The sequence below is a fragment of the Leptodactylus fuscus genome, chromosome 7, assembly GCF_031893055.1.
Source record: "Leptodactylus fuscus isolate aLepFus1 chromosome 7, aLepFus1.hap2, whole genome shotgun sequence".
Taxonomy (NCBI): domain Eukaryota; kingdom Metazoa; phylum Chordata; class Amphibia; order Anura; family Leptodactylidae; genus Leptodactylus; species Leptodactylus fuscus.
This window is the reverse complement of record NC_134271.1, coordinates 17480776-17503425: the sequence shown is the minus strand read 5'-3', so window position 1 is coordinate 17503425 and position 22650 is coordinate 17480776. Positions and strand designations below refer to the sequence as shown.

The 22650-nt window shown below is 44.3% G+C and overlaps 1 protein-coding gene across 1 annotated transcript in view; it reads left to right on the top strand.

Moving 5' to 3' along the window:
- PTPN5 (protein tyrosine phosphatase non-receptor type 5) overlaps positions 1–20948 on the top strand; it is a 56530-nt gene extending 35582 nt beyond the window's left edge. The window contains exons 3-13 of the mRNA XM_075281214.1: positions 3772–3960; positions 8581–8676; positions 9970–10196; positions 13377–13563; positions 13814–13898; positions 14317–14399; positions 16266–16403; positions 16885–16995; positions 17253–17413; positions 18213–18326; positions 20295–20948. Coding sequence (XP_075137315.1) covers positions 3802–3960; positions 8581–8676; positions 9970–10196; positions 13377–13563; positions 13814–13898; positions 14317–14399; positions 16266–16403; positions 16885–16995; positions 17253–17413; positions 18213–18326; positions 20295–20388 — 1455 coding nt within the window. The 5' untranslated portion in view covers positions 3772–3801 and the 3' untranslated portion in view covers positions 20389–20948. The remainder of the gene's footprint in view (positions 1–3771; positions 3961–8580; positions 8677–9969; positions 10197–13376; positions 13564–13813; positions 13899–14316; positions 14400–16265; positions 16404–16884; positions 16996–17252; positions 17414–18212; positions 18327–20294) is intronic.
- Positions 20949–22650: the final 1702 nt, after the last annotated feature.

The following is a 22650-nucleotide window of genomic DNA, read 5'->3' as shown; positions in this document are numbered from 1 at the left end:
GATTTATTTGGGTAATTGGTGAGTTTCTATCTAGTGAATGTATATCTATCTGGGCAATATGAGACACTCTGAGCATATTCGGGGCATTTTGGGCACTGTGTGACTATGTAGGGTGTAGCTGAGACTTCCGTCCAGGGCTGCTGTAACACACTGGTGGGCTCAGTGCTTGGTTTCTTAAGTGCCCCCCCATTACTGCTTAGGCATACATCCCAAGTTTAGAGGACCCAAAGACAGTAAATCTGGTGATATCTTTGACCCCTGCCCAATCCCACAGAGTCATTTGTGCCTTTCTTTGTGTAACATAGTCATAATGCGTCCTTCGTTCCCTCACATAGTATAATGACCTTATCGTTGCCCTGGGCTCAGTGTAATGACCCCTTAGTGGCTCCCACTCAATTTAGTGTCCCCTTGGTGTCTCTCACTCAATTTAGTGTCCCATTGGGGCTCAAACACAGTATAATGCCCTCTTAGTGGCCCCCATACAGTATAATGCCGCATTAGTGACCACCATACTATATAATGCCCCCAAAAGGGTTCCCACTCAGTATAATGCCAACTTAGTGGTTCCCAGTCCCAATATTATGTCCCCTTAGTGGCTCACACACAGTATGATTCCTTATTAGTGGCCCCTATACAGTATAATGCCTCCTTACTGTCTCCAAAACAGTATAATGCCCCCTTGGAGTGCCTAAGGATTCAGATACGGAATAGAATGGGCCAACAGGACAGTGCCCAAAATCTGGTACAGTCCCGCTGGATCTGCAATGGCTGAAAAGGACCCATCTGATAAAGAGGGTCCAGTGCATGTGCCACGAGGTACCAACAAACCACGTTGCTTTGGCTATGTAATCTTTGTATGGCAGTCCTGGCACATTGTAGGTAGTGTATGCTTCTTTATGGGTAGGGTGACTCCACAGTTTTTGACTCTTCATGGGCACAGTGTGGTATTACATGAGAAAGTAATGCCAGTCCGGCTGCTCTTTCTCACTATGTAGGTGTAGATTTATACGGGCACCAGTTCTTATGTAGGCACCATATGGCACTAGTCAGAGATGCCCACTTATGCCTTAATCTCTATCTCCCCCATTAGACCACAGATTCTAATGCTTGACCTTAAGTCACCTGCTGGCCGGGTTTTTGGCGGGTCTTGTGATGTCCTAGTCTGTGACCCGGCTCCGCACAGATCTGTTACTACAGGAACCAGTTCCCATTCTGCATTGTTTGGCCTACACCAATTAGATTTGTTACCTCGTCTGTCAATTTACACTTTACGTGTTACTAAATTATACAACGTCTTCATTGCAAATAAGTGAGTGCGGATCAGGAGGAGACGGGAGCAGGGATGGAGTGATTCATAGTGTCGCCCGCAGAATGACTAATTGTACCTAATTAAATAGTATTCAGATGACTGTGGCATTACACATCGGATACATGCGGGGAGCGACACATTTACCTGATTCCCACACAATTTACATAATAACATTACACTTTCTCCAGATTCTAGAGTACAAGTCAATGCAGATAAGAAGAGCTCAACATATAGCAACTGTATAAAAACTATATGTCCTGGTTATACCAGCACGGTCCATATACAAGAAGATATATAATCTATACTGGCTGTACATATATAATTATATACAGGAGATATCCAGGTTATACCAGCACGGTCCATATCGCTATATACAAGAGGATATATAAGCTGTACATATATAAGGAGATACCCAGGTTATACCAGCATGCATAGCACTATATACAAGAAGATGTATACCTTATACCAGCAGTACATATATAATTATATACACGAGATACCCAGGTTATACCGACATGGTCCATAGCACTATATACAAGAAGATGTATACCTTATACCAGATGTACATATATAAATATATACAGGATATACCCAGCTTATACCAACATGGTCCATATCAATGTATACACAAGACCATGTATACCTCATACCAGCTGTACATATATAATTATATACTGGAGATACCCAGGTTATACCAACATGGTCCATATCACTGTATACACAAGACCATGTATACCTCATACCAGCTGTACATATATAATTATATACTGGAGATACCCAGGTTATACCGACATGGTCACTATATACAAGAAGATATATAATTTATAGCAGCTGGACATATATAATATATACAGGCGATAACCAGGTTATACCAGCATGGTCCATATCACTATATACAAGAAGATGTATACCTTATACCAGCAGTACATATATAATCATATACAGGAGATACCCAGGTTATACCAGCACGGTCCATATCACTATATACAAGAAGATATATAACTTATACCAGCAGTCCATATATAATTATATACGGGAGATACCCAGGTTATACCAGCCTGGTCCATATCACGGTATACACAAGACCATGTATACCTTATACCAGCAGTACACATATAATTGTATACGGGAAATACCCAGGTTATACCAGATGATTCTTACATTATAGCGGGAAGCTGTAGTTATTGCTCTGTGATTAGTATAGTATAGATGGAGGGTCCTGTGTATAAGTGATGTATTACATGAGGATTCGGTGATGTCAGATGGCCGGGGCTCTGGCGCTCACTACATCTCCTCATCCTATTTCAGCCCACACTATATGTTCCTGTGCAGACTACACACATGTCCAGAATTCAGATCTATACGTATGAGTCACCGCAGAGCATTGCACAAGGAGGGAGCGGCGTCTTCAGCCTCGTTCTGTGTGCAATTAGACAGATATGTGAGCAGTATTGGAGATGCGGCGAGGGCTGGGGGAGAAGAAGAACATCTATTTTAGTCCATCTATTCATGCCTGTAGCGAGACTCAGCTGTCACCCCGAGACTTACCGGATCTCCTCACACATCAACCAGTCCTACCGAAAATCCTAATAAGGCTAAAAACACATAGGTAGCCACATTATAGAATAAAATATCTGAGGACAGTGACAGAGCTGATGTATCTAATCTGTTATATGGGATACTGTCTGCTAAGCCTATCATCCATGACACTGTGTGTGAGACATGTATCTAAGCCTATCACGTAGACATATCTAAGCCTCTTATATATTAGACTGTTTCACTCAGCCATGCACAAAGCCTGTCACGTGATACTGGTTGTTGAGATGTTGTATCTAAGTCTATGATATGTGATACAGTCTACTGATCTACGTATCTAAGCCTATCGTGTATGCTGGACCATGTATCTAATCCTACGATACTCTCTGCTGAGCCATGCATCTAATTCTATTATACAGTCTGCTAAAGCGTGTATCTAATCCTATGATACTCTCTGCAGAGCTGTGTATCTAATCCTATGATACTGTCTACTGAGCCATGTATCTAATCCTAAAATACTCTTTGCGGAGCTACGTATCTAATCCTATGATATAGTCTGCTGAGCCATGTATCTAATTTTATGATACTCTCTGCTGAGCCGTGTATCTAATCCTACGATATTCTCTGCTGAACTATGTATCTAATCCTATGATACTCTCTGTGGAGCTGTGTATCTAATCCTATGTTACTCTCTACTGAGCGATGTATCTAATCCTAAAATACTCTTTGCTGAGCCATGTATCTAATCCTACGATATTCTCCGCTGAGCCGTGTATCTGTGGCTGTTCCAGGTTGACATCTCTAGGACTAGTCTGACGCCTAATGGCTGATTTGGGGTTCTGTAACTAATAATATTGCTACACACGGCAAACCCTGGTCACACATCTGAAGGATCGGGGCTGATTTTGTTTTTCCATTTTTCCCAGGTCTATCCATGACAGACGTCCTCCGCAGACATGGGCTCCCTGGATGATGCAGATGAGCAGCACAATCTGCAGGTTAGGCTGGACCAGTTGCAGGAGGTGGAGAGAGAGGCTCAGTACAGCTGGGCCGCACTGTGGAACATACTGACCATTGGGGGCAGCATCTGTCTCCTCGTCCTCTCCCAAATACTGGTAAGTCACATACAGCAGCAGTCGTGCAGTACAGACATCTACTATGGTGCAGCATTACAGCCACAAATGGCCTGTGCAGCCCATTTACCCACCCGAGTTTGAGATCCCTGTTATAAAGTGCCCTGATAATACCTATGAAGCCCATTTCCTCCATAAGGTGCCCAGATAATGCAGACAGCACCCAGATAACGCAGACAGCACCCAGATAATGCAGACAGTGCCCAGATAATGTAGACAACCCCCAGATAATGCAGACATCGCCCAGATACTGCAAACAGCACCCGGATAATGCAGACAGCACCTGGATACTGCAAACAGCACCCAGATAATGCAGACAGTACTCAGATAATGCAGACAGCACTCAGATAGTGCAGACAGTGCCTAGATAATGCAGACAGTGCCCAGATCATGCAGACAGCACCCAGATCATGCAGACAGCGCCCAGATAATGCAGACAGCACCCAGATAATGCAGACAGCGCCCAGATAATGCAGACAGCACCCAGATAATGCAGACAGCGCCCAGATAATGCAGACAGCACCCAGATAATGCAGACAGCGCCCAGATAATGCAGACAGCACCCAGATAATGCAGACAGCACCCAGGTAATGTAGACAGCACCCAGGTACTGCAGACAGCGCCCAGATAATGCAGACAGCGCCCAGATCATGCAGACAGCACCCAGATAATGCAGACAGCACCCAGATAATGCAGACAGCGCCCAGATAATGCAGACAGCGCCCAGATAATGCAGACAGCGCCCAGATCATGCAGACAGCGCCCAGATAATGCAGACAGCGCCCAGATAATGCAGACAGCGCCCAGATCATGCAGACAGCACCCAGATAATGCAGACAGCACTCAGATAATGCAGACAGTGCCCAGATAATGCAGACAGCGCCCAGATAATACAGACAGCACCCAGAAACTGCAGACAGCACTCAGATAATGCAGACAGCGCCCAGATACTGTAAACAGCGCCCAGATAATGCAGACAGCGCCCAGATAATGCAGACAGCGCCCAGGATATGCAGGCAGCAGGGCCGCCGATAGGGCAGTACTACCGCTACTGGCATCAGGGGCCCGGCCAAATTGAAAAATTGGGGGGGCCCGGCCCCTGGCGCCAGCAGTCCAAGGGCTGGATTGGGGGACGGGGACCGATCGGGGCCCTGACATTTCGATCGGGCCCCCTGCAGTGCCCACTGCCCAGGCCCCAGGTCAGAGGAGGTTGTTTAAGCCAGTGTGCCGGGTGTGCCGCGGGGAAAGTTCCCCAAACGCGTGCCAAGATTGGCACGGGAGACCTACTGTACATTGCAGGCACTGCAGCCAGTCCCCGTGTACTTGTAAATGTAGACGGAGCGTCCTTACACTGCTCTGCTAGAGCTCAGGTGTAGGACACGCCCCCTTCTCTCCCTGCCCACCAATCAGAGATGAGCCTCTCACTGCACAGGATAAGGGACCTGCTGCTACATGTGAGGAGGAGCTCCTGCCGTCTGCAGCCCTGAATAGGAGAGGAAGAGAGGAAGCTGAACAAAGTGAAAGTAAAAGAAAACACCAGGTTAGTAACTATTCTTATTAATGTCAGGCATTTGGGGTTATTAATTTAGTTTTAGTAACTCCATGTGCCTCACATTAATAGCAATTAACCCCATCATGTCCCTCATATTAACCCCTGTGTGGCTCACATAAGAGTTAATAACATGTGTGACATATGGGGGTACTATATAATGAAGATATTTACTTAATTATTACCTCCATATGTCTCACATATCAGTATCCCTTATGTAAAGCACACAGGGGGTTAATGTGAGGGACATGATGGGGTTCACTGCTATTAATATGAGGCACATTGAGTTGTAACCTGTAATATACATGACCAAACTTTTTATATACAACTGTGGATATAAGTACAGACCTATACATTTCTAAGGACCCATATATACAGCCATTCTTTTTGTGTCTGTGTATCTGGGCCAAATTGAAGAGCTGAAAATTATAGAGCAGGTCCTATATCTGTCCTATACATTCCTTATATCTGTCCTATACATCACCTATATCTGTCCTATACATCACCTATATCTGTCCTATACGTACCCTGTATCTGTCCTATATATACCCTATATCTGTCTGCATTTGTGGCCCTGTCAATTAATTTTTAATGTTTATATCAGTGAAAACCACATGCGTGCCACTTGTATGCAGGAGGCGTAAGGCTGAGGCCCCACGTTGCATAAACGCAGCGTTTTTGTTGCAGATTTTGCTGCAGTTTATTTCAACCAAAGATTCAACCATTTAGAATCTATATTATTAACTATATGTATAATATGTACTGTTTTAGTGTCATTTTGTGCCATTTTGGTTGGTGGTGTGCCCCGGGATTTTTGAAGTGTAAAAAGTGTGCCGCGGCTCAAAAAAGGTTGAAAATCACTGGTTTAATTGTCGCAAAATGAAGTAGTCTTAAAATGGTGTGTGTGTGTGTGTGTGTGTGTGGGGGGGGGGCAGACACTTAGGCTGTATGGGGCCCCAAAATTCCTGATGGCGGCCCTGGCAGGCAGCACCCAGGTAATGCAGACAGTACCCACGTAATGCAGACAGCACCCAGATAATGCAGACAGCACCCAGATAATGCAGACATCGCCCAGATAGTGCAGACAGCACCCAGATCATGCAGAAACTGCCCAGATAATGCAGACAGTGCCCAGATAATGCAGACAGCACCCAGATAATGCAGACATCGCCCAGATAGTGCAGACAGCACCCAGATCATGCAGAAACTGCCCAGATAATGCAGACAGTGCCCAGATAATGCAGACAGCACCCGGATAATGCAGACAGCGCCCAGATACTACAGACAGCGCCCAGATACTACAGACAGCCCCCAGATAATGCAGACAACATCCAGATAATGCAGACAGCGCCCAGATAATGCAGACAGCGCCCAGATAATGCAGACAGCACCCAGATAGTGCAAACAGCGCCCAATTTGATGACTATAGTTCTCAGATAATCCAAGGATGATGGCACACACGGGGACAGATTCTTTTGCATTCTTTCTGCTATAGCCATTCTGTTCAGGTTTGTAGCATTACCCAACCACACAGAGCTTCTACTACAGCCCTCTAATACTACGTCACCGCCATACAGTGCTGCAATCCTGCACGGCCTTCAGGGAAAGTAGCAAAACAACAGTGATGGATGCAAAAGCTTATTACCCAAACGGCACTCCGGTAATTCGCTTTGTGGTGTGTAAGAATACACCCGGAGCGGCCACACTGGAGTGTAGCCTTAATGCAATAGTGGGGACGGATTGTAAACCTTATCATCCTCCAGATGGATCCTAAATGAGATTTTCATACAGACCATCTGGAGCCTGCAAGCCGTCCCCAGGATCCAAATATGATCAGTCCCTGACTCATAGACTCTGATTAATGTTATTGATGTGGATGCGCCCACCGTGTGTCCAAGGTAATACATTCTGCTGGGCAGATACGCTGACCCAAAATGCCTTATTGTAATTTAAAGGGAGTGGTCAGCAGACTCCAGCGTATCATCCCAGCCCTGTAGATAGATAGGATAGGGTCTCCTGAATCAAACAGTGCTTTCCCCTTGTGAATTGGGACCTCCGTTGCCAAGATTTTCCAGTGCAAACATCAGCTTTTGGAGCAACATGGGTTCCCGCCATGGCTAAGAACTCATTTGCATATTGACAAAACCAATGATATCTCCACAATGGAGGCAGCGATTCACAAGGGGAAAAGACTGTATGAATAAGGTGACCCTAACCTATCTATCTACAGGGGTAGGATGATATGCTGGGTTGGGGTGACACACTCCCTTTAAGCAATGTACGGTAATATATTGCAGTTGCTTTTAGTGCATTATGAAGGTCGTATTGCACATGGTGGGCGTGGTCCAACATTGCCAACACTGGACAACCCTTTTGAAAGTGCAGTACCACTTCTGGACACAAGAGGGACCTCTTCCTTTGTGTATGATTTTGCCCATGCCAGAGGTAACATTGACTTTTGGAGGTAACAGAATAAGAGATACACAGTGGAAGGAGCAGGGTCCCCAGCAGCACAGAGTATTTCAGGGGAGTAGCGTGCTGACCTTGTGGAAGTGGAAATAATGCATTGATCTTATGGGAGATCAGAGAGATATATAAAGTTGAAGGGGTAGGGTCCCAAGCAGCACAGAGTATTTCAGGAGAAGAGTGTGCTGATCTTGTAGGCGGTCACAGATTCAGAGCTACACAGTGGAAGGAGCAGGGTCCCCTTCAGAACAGAGTATTTCAGGAGAAGAGTGTGCTAATCTTGTAGGCGGTCACAGATTTAGAGCTACACAGTGGAAGGCACAGGGTCCCCAGCAGCACAGAGTATTTCAGGAGAAGAGTGTGCTGATCCTGTAGGCGGTCACAGATTCAGAGCTACACAGTGGAAGGAGCAGGGTCCCCAGCAGCACAGAGTATTTCATGAGAAGAATGTGCTGATCTTGTAGGCGGTCACAGATTCAGAGCTACACAGTGGAAGGAGCAGGGTCCGTTGCAGCACAGAGTATTTCAGGAGAGTGGCGTGCTGATCTTGTGGAAGTGGAAATAATGCACCGCTCCTTCTCTCCTAGGATTTAACCACCCTGCAGAGCGGACTCTGGACAGTGGAGATGCCGGGCTCTGCGCTGGTGATCATTTTTTTTGTCGTGGCACTGGTTGGCACCATGGTACGTACAGGTCTGGTTAATGTTCTTCATAAATCTCCCCTAATATATCTATAACAGAGGAGACAATGTAGCGCAATGTGTCCAGTAAACGTCAGACTCCTGATGGGCTCCTTTATAGTCAGTGGTTATTGGGGCTCCTGTATATTTATTGTTCTGCTCCTATAACGGAAATACCAGTGCAGGTGTGAACAGAGTCTGAGTTACATGTGGTCAGGACTGATAGCCATCCTATATAAAGAATAATAATAATATTCTTATTCACTGACAGCAAGCAGAGGTATTGAAGATGATAAAGAACTGATAGGAAAAGTATATTAGAAAAGTGCAGAACATTTCACTCTGTTCACAAGAGGCTAGTCTAGACAATCCCCTATGAGCTTCACATGCAATTATATCCAGTCTAGACAATGCTCTGTGAGCTGACAGTTTGTTACAATGCAGTCCAGGCTGTTCAGCTCACAGAGCATTGTCTAGAACGGATATAGTTGTATGTGGAACTTGCAGAGCATTGTCTAGACTGGAAACAACTGTATGTGGAGCTTGCAGAGCATTGTCTAGACTGGATACAGTTATATGTGGAGCTTGCAAAGCATTGTCTATACTGAATACAATTGTACGTGGAGCTTGTGGAGCATTGTCTAGACTGGATACAGTTGTATGTGGAGCTTGCAGAGCATTGTCGAGACATGACGCAATTGTATGTGGAGCTTGCAGAGCATTGTCTAGGCTTGATATCAGGACTCGCTATATATATATATATATATATATATATATATATATATATATTCACCTTGTATATGTATAAGGGAACATCCTCATTCAGTGACAGCAGGCAGAGACCTAGAGAATGGTGAAGGATGGGAACACAAAGTTTCAGGGATTTAATAAAGCGATTAAACGTTATTAACCTCACCTCTCCCTGAGCGTTCCAATCCCGATGAGCTGGATGTGTTTACAGCAGAACATCTGCAGGGAGCAGATACAAGGACACATCAGGTTCTGCAGAGACATTTGCATGTTTTTCCTCTGCTGTGTGTGATGCGCCACATAACAATAGGGCTTCATGTCACCACGTTATGTTCCAGAGCGCTGTCTCTTTCCACACTGTTCCACTGCAACGCTTTCAGTAAATGGAATAAAAGTCAGAACCTACAAGGCTAAACACGGGAGCACAATAGGACGGTGTGTACACAGGAGAGCGCGCAGCACGCCCATTATCTCAGTGCACAGGGCTGGACTCAAGAGGACACAATTAATCTTCTGCTTGTCTTCTCCCCTCACCTCTAATCTCAGATATGGTACCTCAAGTCTCACACTGAACCAGTTCTGTCAGAAGATAGACGCCAATCCGTGAGTCGCCAGCCCTCCTTCACCTACTCAGAATGGACAGATGACAAAGTGGAGGAATTCCTGGACCTGGACCCTGTGCCCGACACCCCAGTCTTTGACTGTCTAATGGATATTAGAGGGGATACAGATGTGGGAACCCTATCAGTGAAACCTGTGGGGCTGCAGGAAAGGTGATAAATATATATTCAGTAGCACATCTAAGATATGCTCCAGAGCTGCGCTCACTATTCTGCTGGTGCAGTCACTGTGTACATACATTACATTACTTATCCTGTACTGATCCTGAGTTACATCCTGTATTATACGCCAGAGCTGCGCTCACTATTCTGCTGGTGCAGTCACTGTGTACATACATTACATTACTTATCCTGTACTGATCCTGAGTTACATCCTGTATTATACTCCAGAGCTGCGCTCACTATTCTGCTGGTGCAGTCACTGTGTACATACATTACATTACTTATCCTGTATTATACTCCAGAACTGCGCTCACTATTCTGCTGGTGCAGTCACTGTGTACATACATTACATTACTTATCCTGTATTATACTCCAGAGCTGCGCTCACTATTCTGCTGGTGCAGTCACTGTGTACATACATTACATTACTTATCCTGTATTATACTCCAGAGCTGCGCTCACTATTCTGCTGGTGCAGTCACTGTGTACATACATTACATTACTTATCCTGTACTGATCCTGAGTTACATCCTGTATTATACTCCAGAGCTGCGCTCACTATTCTGCTGGTACAGTCACTATGTACATACATTACATTACTTATCCTGTACTGATCCTGAGTTACATCCTGTATTATACTCCAGAGCTGCACTCACTATTCTGCTGGTGCAGTCACTGTGTACATACATTACATTACTTATCCTGTACAGATCCTGAGTTACATCCTGTATTATACTCCAGAGCTGCACTCACTATTCTGCTGGTACAGTCACTGTGTACATACATTACATTACTTATCCTGTACTGATCCTGAGTTACATCCTGTATTATACTTCCGAGCTGCACTCACTATTCTGCTGGTGCAGTCTCTGTGTACATACATTACACTACTTATCCTGTACTGATCCTGAGTTACATCCTGTATTATACTCCAGAGCTGTGCTCACTATTCTGCTGGTGCAGTCACTGTGTACATACATTACATTACTTATCCTGTACTGATCCTGAGTTACATCCTGTATTATACTCCAGAGCTGCGCTCACTATTCTGCTGGTGCAGTCTCTGTGTACATACATTACATTACTTATCCTGTACTGATCCTGAGTTACATCCTGTATTATACTCCAGAGCTGCGCTCACTATTCTGCTGGTACAGTCACTGTGTACATACATTACATTACTTATCCTGTACTGATCCTGAGATACATCCTGTATTATACTCCAGAGCTGCGCTCACTATTCTGCTGGTACAGTCACTGTGTACATACATTACATTACTTATCCTGTATTATACTCCAGAGCTGCGCTCACTATTCTGCTGGTACATTCACTATGTACATACATTACATTACTTATCCTGTACAGATCCTGAGTTACATCCTGTATTATACTCCAGAGCTGCACTCACTATTCTGCTGGTACAGTCACTGTGTACATACATTACATTACTTATCCTGTGCTGATCCTGAGTTACATCCTGTATTATACTCCAGAGCCGCGCTCACTATTCTGCTGGTACAGTCACTGTGTACATACAGGTAAAAGGAAAATGTTCGTTGTTGTACCGTGTTAGCCAGTGGGTTGGAAATATAAAAAAACACGAAAACTTGGTGATCTTCAGTAGTTGATACCTTTTTAATGGCTAACTCATAATGATGACAAATGGCTAACGTTTCGAAGCGCAAAGGCTCCTTTGTCAAAGCAAATTTAAAAACATTTTTGAAGGATGCATATATATATATGTATATACACAGAGCAGGCACAAAGGGTGTTAGATTTCAGGAGGGGAGGGGGGGGGTTGTTAGTAGTTGGTGAGACAATGTAAGCAATTGGTGGAGACATTTGCTAGAGACAATGTGGTAATTGGTGGAGACAATGTAAACACTTACAGGTCCTTATCAGATCACACGCTACTGTAAAAAGACATGAACCCCTGTGATGCATTAAGCCCACACTCTAGTGTCTGAAACAGTGTCATGAATTTATATTCATGTATGCGCCTTTCTCTCTTAGATCTGAAATTCCCTCTCAAAATCAGAATTTTCATGTCATTGGTGATGTTGTGGTCCCCCCTGCAAAAATGTTTTGACACGGGAAGGTCAAATCTTTGTTCTTTAATAGTATGGCGATGTGAGTTCATGCGCAGTCTAAGCTGCTGTCCGGTCTCTCCAACATACAGATTATCAGTGGAGCATTTGGTACACATAATTAAATACACTACATTGGATGTGCTGCAGGTGAAGGTACCTGGAATGTTATATTCCTTGTTCGAGTTTGGTATCTCTATCCTGTTAGTGGTCAGTATGTGGGGGCAGGTTTTGCACCTCTTATTTCCACATGGAAATGTTCCTGCGTTGGTTGGGGATGGTAATGAGCTACTGACCATCATATTCCTGGTGCAGTCACTGTGCACATACATTACATTACTTATCCTGTACTGATCCTGAGTTACATCCTGTATTATACTCCAGAGCTGCTCTCACTATTCTGCTGGTGCAGTCACTGTGTATATACATTACATTACTTATCCTGTATTATACTCCAGAGCCGCGCTCACTATTCTGCTGGTGCAGTCACTGTGTACATACATTACATTACTTATCCTGTACTGATCCTGAGTTACATCCTGTATTATACTCCAGAGCTGCGCTCACTATTCTGCTGGTACAGTCACTGTGTACATACATTACATTACTTATCCTGTACTGATCCTGAGTTACATCCTGTATTATACTCCAGAGCTGCGCTCACTATTCTGCTGGTACAGTCACTGTGTACATACATTACATTACTTATCCTGTATTATACTCCAGAGCTGCGCTCACTATTCTGCTGGTGCAGTCACTGTGTACATACATTACATTACTTATCCTGTATTATACTCCAGAGCTGCGCTCACTATTCTGCTGGTGCAGTCACTGTGTACATACATTACATTACTTATCCTGTACTGATCCTGAGTTACATCCTGTATTATACTCCAGAGCTGCGCTCACTATTCTGCTGGTACAGTCACTGTATACATACATTACATTACTTACCCTGTACTGATCCTGAGTTACATCCTGTATTATACTCCAGAGCTGCACTCAGTAAGGATAAGTAATATACACAGTATCTCTTGATGTTCTTTCCAGTAGGAGTTACATGAGTTCTGTCTGTTTCTACAGGAGGGGCTCTAATGTGTCTCTGACTCTGGACATGTGTACTCCAGGGAGTATGGAGCCCTATGGCCACATTATGTCTCCGAGGGAACAGTCCACTCGAGAATATCTTCAAACCGCCACCAATGTCCTGACCCCAGAAGAGCTGCATGAGAAGGCTCTGGATTCTTTTGAGCTTCAGAAAGAGTTCTTTGTAAGTCGTTGGAAGTTTTTGGGTGGCGAACCTAAAATAATATATAACATACTATATGGCCAAGGCTTGGTACTGGGTCTGTATGCCCGCCGGCCTCCTACACTCCACACTACACTCCTGCCAGTAAATTACTTTAAAAATCCTAAAATCTGTCCTATAATACAATCAGGCAGGAATTTTTTTTCAAGAATATTCCATATTTTAGAGGAATATGACCATGTAAATTTTTATTTCATGCTTTTTTTTCTAGGAAATCCCAATGAACTTTGTTGATCCAAAAGAATATGAAATCCTGGGCCTAGTGCGGAAAAACAGATATAAAACCATCCTCCCAAGTGAGTCCCCGAATCCTGGAACAAGGGGTTAATTTTTTCTGTATAGCTCCCTGTGACGTGGGCCTGCAGTCCCCGCTTTTATGTAGCCACAGACATTTTGCTGGCTATATGTGAATGTCTTATTTAAAGGATATATATTTTTCATCTAATTTTATCTATGATCCTTTAAGCTTGAACCCAACTTACTGCTAAATATTCATCACGTACAAGTCCAGCCCATGGGAAGCAGTATAAACAGAGAAAGTTCTATAGATTCTGCAGTAAAGTCTCTATTGTGGCCAAAGGAAACCGGAATGCTCAACACTGCCATCTGTCAGCAGGAGGGGGAACTGCACTTATGTAGTATATTATAAATTGTATATGGAGCTCAGTACAAGGATTAGGTCTATAACCACGTATATCTTTCTATATTTTGCAGACCCTCATAGCAGAGTGTGCCTTACCTCACCAGACCAGGAGGACGACCCTCTGAGTTCCTATATAAACGCTAATTATATACGGGTGAGCAGAGCCAGGAATATGGGGATTGTGTTGTTTAGGGGACGTCTCATTGAAGAGATTGGGAATCTTAATTTTTCCTGAGTTGAGAGTAATTTCTTGAATTCAGTGCCCGTATTAGTTATCATTAGTGCCCCATAACAGCCACAGTGCCCACATAACAGCCAGCCTCAGTGCCCCCATACCAGTGCCGTTTACAGCCATAGTGCCCATATAACAGAGCCAGCCTCAGTGCACCCATAACAGTGCCAGTTACAGCCATAGTGCCCATATAACAGAGCTAGTCTCAATGCCCCCATAGCAGTTATGGTTACAGTCACCGTGCCCATATAACAGAGCCAGCCTCAGTGCCCCCATACCAGTGCCGGTTACAGCCATAGTGCCCATATAACAGAGCCAGCCTCAGTGCCCCCATAACAGTGCCAGTTACAGTCACAGTGCCCATATAACAGAGCCAGCCTCAGTCCCCCATAACAGTGCCAGTTACAGCCATAGTGCCCATATAACAGAGCCAGCCTCAGTGCCCCCATAACAGTGCCAGTTACAGCCATAGTGCCCATATAACAGAGCCAGCCTCAGTGCCCCCATACTAGTTATGGTTACAGTCACAGTGCCCATATAACAGAGCCAGCCTCAGTGCCCCCATAACAGTGCCAGTTACAGTCACAGTGCCCATATAACAGAGCCAGCCTCAGTGCCCCCATACCAGTTATGGTTATAGTCACCGTGCCCATATAACAGAGCCAGCCTCAGTGCCCCCATAACAGTGCCAGTTACAGTCACAGTGCCCATATAACAGAGCCAGCCTCAGTGCCCCCATACCAGTTATGGTTATAGTCACCGTGCCCATATAACAGAGCCAGCCTCAGTGCCCCCATAACAGTGCCAGTTACAGCCATAGTGCCCATATAACAGAGCCAGCCTCAGTGCCCCGATACCAGTTATGGTTACAGTCACAGTGTCCATATAACAGAGCCAGCCTCAGTGCCCCCATAACAGTGCCAGTTACAGCCATAGTGCCCATATAACAGAGCCAGCCTCAGTGCCCCCATACTAGTTATGGTTACAGTCACAGTGCCCATATAACAGAGCCAGCCTCAGTGCCCCGATACCAGTTATGGTTACAGTCACAGTGTCCATATAACAGAGCCAGCCTCAGTGTCCCATACCAGTTATGGTTATAGTCACAGTGCCCATATAACAGAGCCAGCCTCAGTGCCCCCATAACAGTGCCAGTTACAGCCATAGTGCCCATATAACAGAGCCAGCCTCAGTGCCCCGATACCAGTTATGGTTACAGTCACAGTGCCCATATAACAGAGCCAGCCTCAGTGTCCCATACCAGTTATGGTTATAGTCACAGTGTCCATATAACAGAGCCAGCCTCAGTGCCCCCATAACAGTGCCGATTACAGCCATAGTGTCCATATAACAGACAACCTCATTGTCCACATAATAGCACCAGTTACAGCCTCAGTGTCCCCATAACACAGCTACAAACTCCCCCTACCAATGGAAGCCAAAGTTGTCTTACACCACTGACAGCCTCATTACATAGGCAATGTCCCCATAGTATTGACAGGCGCAGCCACAGTACCTCCATAACAGCTTCATCATAACACGGCCAGCCACATACCCTTCTCCGCCCGTAAATTAGTCGTCCCCCCCCACACACACACACACACACAATGAACAATTGGGTTTTCCATTAGGGTCATATTACTGATTTCCCGAAGGAACCTGGATATGTTGTGTGTGATCTAAATCTGGACAAACTCTTTAAGGGCAATGTTATATGTACAGCCATAGCTCATCAGTTCCTATCACAATGCTGCCCATATCTATGCCATGCTCTGTTCTGTATCACAGGGGTACGGAAAAGAAGAAAAAGTTTACATTGCAACTCAGGGACCCACCGTGAACACCGTAGGGGATTTCTGGAAGATGGTCTGGCAGCAGCATTCCCCTATTATAGTCATGATCACCAATATTGAGGAAGTGAATGAGGTGAGTGATGTCCAGTTCAACCAAATGAATAGTGCACATGTGAACAGAGATGAAACCTGAAATGCTGAACCCTGGAGCAAAACTGGTACCAGCAACCAACACACGGCCAGTCTGAGATCGCCAGAAAGGGAAAAGTTGGGGTCCAGTCTGGGGTCTATTGATATGGGTTCTGGTTAGAGATGCGTGAACTGGTCTGTAATGAGTTGGATTTGTAACAAATTTTACCAAAATTTTGGGTTCAACCAAAACTGAAACTTTTGGGGTTCACCAGCCATGAATCACTATTGTAAGTAGAAGCCCCAATGGGATTTGCAGGAACTCCACTAGGAACCAGGGTACAATAAAAGATGCCGTAGGCTGGAGGACTTCTGTCTTATATCAATGGAAAGTCCAAAGTCTTTGCCCGGCTTTGCTTTGTGTCTCCATCCTTTGGTATCTCTCCGACGTTCTACCATATAGTGACATGATCTTCTCTACATAGAAATGCACAGAGTATTGGCCGGAGAAACATGGCGTCTACGAGGAAATAGAGGTGACCGTGAATCACATCATCCAGGAGGACGACTACGTGCTGAGACTTATGACTTTAAAGGTAGGAAAAGTGAAATTCGGAACAGGGTGGTTTAATCATGGAGAATCTCTGCCCCGCCAATGACGTATACTTGACTTCAGGGAGAAAGTATAAAGAAATGTGTCTTACACAGGCTCCTCCCACAAACACACAGAGCACACCCACAATTACTGGCCACACCTGTTATAAACCCATCTGACATTAGGGCAGGCCCTCTTACAAGACCCCATTTCTCCATTGCTCATTTATATCTTGCTTCTATGGTCACTGAATTTTAGAACGGTGGAGAAGAAAGGAGTCTGAAGCATTTTTGGTACACATCATGGCCAGATCAGAAGACCCCGGATCAGGCTCCAGCACTCCTAACGCTGGTGCAGGATGTGGAGGAAGCCATGAAAAAGGCGGAGAATGATAATGGACCTATAATTGTACACTGCAGGTGAGCCATAGGACAGGTCTCGTAAGAACTGGGGAACCAGGAATGAGAAGATCTCTTGTCTTGATGATCTGTCTCTGTCTCGCTCTATATGTTATTGTATCCCTATACATCCCATTCCCAGTCACTAAACAAAAACCTATTAAATACAAGTACAAAATGCCCAATAATGATAGCCAGAGTGCCCAATAATAGCAGCCACAATGCCCAATAAGGGCAGCCACGGTGTACTATAATGGCAGCCACAATGCCCAATAATGAAAGCCACGATGCCCAATAATGACAGCCATAGTGCACATTAGTGAGAGTCATAGTGCCCAATAATGATAGCCAAAGTGCCCAATAATAGCAGCCACAATGCCCAATAATGGTAGCCACGGTGTACAATAATGGCACCCACAATGCCCAATAATGGTAGACATAATGCCCAATAATGAAAACCACGATGCCCAATAATGACAGCCACAATGCTCAATAATGAAAGCCACGATGCCCAATAATGGCAGCCACAGGGTACCGTAATGGCAGTCATGGAGTCCAAAATTAGAAGCCATATTGGACAATAGTGAGAGCCACAGTTCTCAATTGTAGCTTTCACAGTTCCCAATAATAGCAGCCACAGCATTCAGTCATATATACAATACATGATAGTAGGAAAGTTGAATGGCTACACATATGGCTGCTATTGCTGCTCCAGTCTCTTAAAAACTCCTGATTGGCCAATTTTCTTAGCCATTGAACACCACATTGACCAACCAGATCTTATGCAACTTCGCCTTAGCAGATGTCTTCTGCTTTGCAGTGCAGGGATTGGGAGAACTGGCTGTTTCATTGCCACCACCATTCTGTGTAAACAGCTGAAGAATGAAGGAATGGTGGACGTCTTGAGGACAACCTGCCAGCTGAGGTTAGACAGGTAAGACGCCACCAAATCATTTTGATGAGGACTGGGATTGCGATAAGAACGAAACTCAGATGGTTTTGGACTTGGAATGGAGTTTTGTTGCACACCCTTGACTGTTATGGACCTCAAATCCACAGAATGCGTCTGTGTTCTTGGTACTGTTGAAGATGGAGGAGCTTGAAGATTTTGATTTTGGGTCTTCAGGCTTCTCTTTATTGAGTTTGTGGTTCCTGCAATTGTGATAATCCCCTTCACCTCTTGCAACCCTAACCATGACTTCCATTGAGTTGGACCTTCTTATAATATGCCCCCCGATAAGATAAAGCTTCAGTCTGGGGGTTTGGTTGGCCAATGATGAGGATGATGGATGGTCAGGATCCAGGGTTTGACTGAACCACTGGATTACAAGAGGATCCTCGGGTGGGCCTAGAATCTAACACAATGATGGTCAAGCAGAGGGTACTATGGTCTATTTCCTAGGGTGGTTCCCAAGGATCATTGTATTAAGTGGGTCCAAGGAACCTCAGTCGGAACCTCTTACATGGAGCAGAGGACTGAAATAACATCACTGTAGCAATCTGGCTGTACCCATCTCCCATGGGCAGTGGGTACAGTATATTGCGCTGGCACTTCCGACTAGTGACATGTTGCCAATGTACAATCATCGGGGATAGAAATGAATCATTAGTTACACTTATAGCTGTGAAACAGACTGAGCTATTTTTGGGAACCAAAGATCCAGCCAAGGAAACAGCAATTAATACAACTCGGCTCAAATGTCTCTGAATATTCCTGTTATTCGCTCCCACAATGGCAGCCAAAAAACGTTACGCTCCAAGTTCTAGAGTCAGGGTTGCAACTGAGAACTTCCCTTGAAAGCAGAGGGCAGCATTTTGGCAGACTTGCCCTTGATACCTGCTCCGTTCCAGCAAAAGCAGCTGCAGTGAATGGGCGGTAATGGACGGAACAGCGTCCATAGACTAATACAGTCTCCAGGAAGTGATGGACTACGGCCCCCTCCCCAGAGACCAAGGAGTGGCCGGAGAGCTGCACATGGCGTATTTTCTGTGTAAATAATGTTGGTGTCCTGCCATATTTAGGCTTCCATCTTTCATTAGGTCCTCTTACTCTCTAATATAAATGAGATGACTCTGCTGATTCAGTCACTTCAAGACAGCAAGCTAACCCTGGTGTCCCGGTCTCATTAATAATGAGATGATTGTGTTGACCTTATGACCTAATATTAATGAGAGAACGCTGATAACTCCACTCTCTAATATTAATGACATGAATCTTTTGACTTTGCAATATAATAATAATGAGATGACTCTGCTGTCTCTGCCCTATAGTAATAATGAGATGACTCTGCTGACCCAAATTTTCAAGACCATGAGATGACTCTGCTGACACTGTCTCCTAATAATAATAATGAAATGACTTTGCTGACCTCATCCTCTAATGATAACGAGATGACTCTGCTGATTCAGTCACTTTAAGACAACAAGCTAACCCTGGTGACCCAGTCTCAATAATAATGAGATGATTCTGTTGACCTTATGACCTAATATTAATGAGATAACGCTGATAACTCCACCCTCTAATGTTAAAGACATGACTATGTTGACTTCGCAATATAATAATGAGATGACTCTGCTGACCCAGGTATTTCAAGACAATGAGACAACTCTGCTGACACTGTCTCCTAATAATAATAATGAAATGACTTTGCTGACCTCATCCTCTAATGATAATGAGATGACTCTGCTGACTGTAACCTTTAATGATGAGATGACTGTGTTGGAAATGTCCCAGTCTATGCAGTGAAGCTGATAAGTAAGCTACAGAAAACAGACAATATCAGAAACCTGGAAAACTGGAATTTTTTCTGATTTTTTTGATATGAGCAAACAATTTAAAAAAAGCAAAAAATATACAAATATATTAATGTACTAAATTTGATGTTTTTGACTATTTTTGTAGGGGAGGAATGATCCAGACCAGTGAGCAGTACCAGTTTGTCCACCATGTGCTGAGCTTGTTTGTCAAACAGAATTCCTTCTCTGTAGAGGAATAACTACGGGGTGAATGTCCAGGGTGGTCGCTGACCCCAGGCAGAAAACTCTTCACTTAAAGGAAAAGATCAGCGGCGCCGCTCAGCATCAGACTTCATTTGCTCTTATTGACCGGTCAATGGGATTTCGCATTTACTGATGTAAGCATATTGGACCAGACATACCACAAAATGGGACGATCCTCACCAAAAAAAAGGAAAAAAAAGTAAAAAAAAATTCAAAAATTTCTATTGTACATAGAAGCGGTGGCTTCGGTTTGTAAGGAGATTATTATATGAAGATAATAACATTTGTGTTTTTAAGTTTTACTATTTTTCTGGGGGTAAGAATAATAAATTGCTTCTGACTGCAGTGTTGAACGACGTCACGCAGAATTCTGTAACGTATTGATGCTGGCGAGTAATTTTTTGCCTTTTTCTGAACTGTTTTTACATTTTTATCTACCGGATACTGTGTCACATGACTCATGAACGTGTCAAACCTCTGTACGGAAAAATTCCAATAGTTCCATACGGCATTACGCTTAATACCTCATCTTGTAAAAAAAAAAAAACATAACGGGGGAGGGAGTGGGCGGGTATTGGACGTGGTTCACCTTTAAGGAGGACCTTTTATCACCTCTATCAGCACCAACTCTTTACGTCATTCAATAGGCTCCACTCCACTGATTCTGGAACAGTTTGAATTTTATCTCTAGCTCCCACCATTCCTGAGCAATCTGTGCAGATAGTTTCAGCACCCTATATACTAATTAGGTTCTCTACTATCAAGTGGGAGGGTCCTAGACTACCTGCTGCAGCGCAGGACCGCCCCCTGAAACTAAAAGCACTGATTGCTCAGGAACCGTGGGGGCTAGAAAAATTATTCCAACAGTGCCGGAATCAGTGTAGTAGTGCCGAAGGAAGGATGTAAAGAGCTGGAGCTGTTGGAGAAGGTGAAATATCCTCTTTAACCCTTTAGGTGCCAGAGGGGGTGATATGTTTAAGGCAGAATGTATTATAATTTAGGTTGTTTATGGGATATTTTTATATATAAGCTTTTAAATTTTGGGTTGGGGGAAGGGAGAGGCGGAAACATCTTAGAAAAAAAGATTTAAAGGGATTCTCCATGATTTGGTAAAGAAAAATTTTCATTAGTTTTGAAACTTTTTTATATAAAGTTTATGATTCTTAGGCCTAGTTCAGTTCTGTGTTCGATATTCCGTTTTCTCTCCGCATGATTCGTGCGGACACCAAGCAGAAACCAGATGGACCCTATTACAGTCTATGAGGTCCGTGTGGTTTCTTAGTTAACTGCTTTTTAATGCGTTCGGTATTTCGTTCGGTGAGGTCCCCAAGCAGATTTCCCGAATAGAATACTGAACATGGATGTGAACCAGGCCTTAGCTGATACTGATACACTGTAACAAACCCTGATTTGTAACCAGGGGTAGGTGCAGTCCCTGGATGTAAAAAAAATAGGATATTCCTATTCTTTGACAGCAAGCTAATAAAAAGATGCAGAACTTTCTATAATACTACAATTATAGGATAGTATATACTGTTAGTAAATGGTAGGGGGAATGCATAATTCAAGATCTTCATCTGTAAGCCAGGAGAACAGTCAAAGAGTGTCTATGACTCTGGAGGACCCAGTGCCATGTAATACTTCATTTCTCCTGTGGGGGCACAGCAGGAGAATTGAACACTTGCTACTGGATTCACCTTCAGATCACAGCTGATCGCTGGGGTTCCCTGTGATCATCTTATCATCAGAGAACCGTTAATTGTCCAATGTGAAGAAGTAAGAGGCGCAGGAGGGGTCATGGGAGGATCTAACTCCAAGGGGGCTATTTTGTTGTGGACAGCCCACCCTGGTTATTTATCAAGTTTAAAGGGTGTAAAGTCGCCCTCTGTTTCTCTATTGCCAATGGCTTATGTACCATAGGGGATGCCATGTTGCTGAGAGGATGACCACAGAACTGCAGGATATAAGGGCACATGGGAGCAGTGGGGGTGGGAGAGTAAACTGGGATATTTGGGGTGGAGGGGGACCTTTAAACATAGCATGAGCAGCGAGGAAACAACCGTCAATCTTCATCCATCAATTCCCCAACCGAGGTCAATCTATGGTAATATATGGTAATAGAGGTGGAGGCGCCGGGGCAAGTGACACCACAGGATATAATGGGGCTGGGGGCTCATAGTCCTGTCCACCTTGTACATCCAGTCCTGGAAGGAAAATGAAAAACTTTGCAAAAGTTATCACGCCCTAACAAGGTCTAG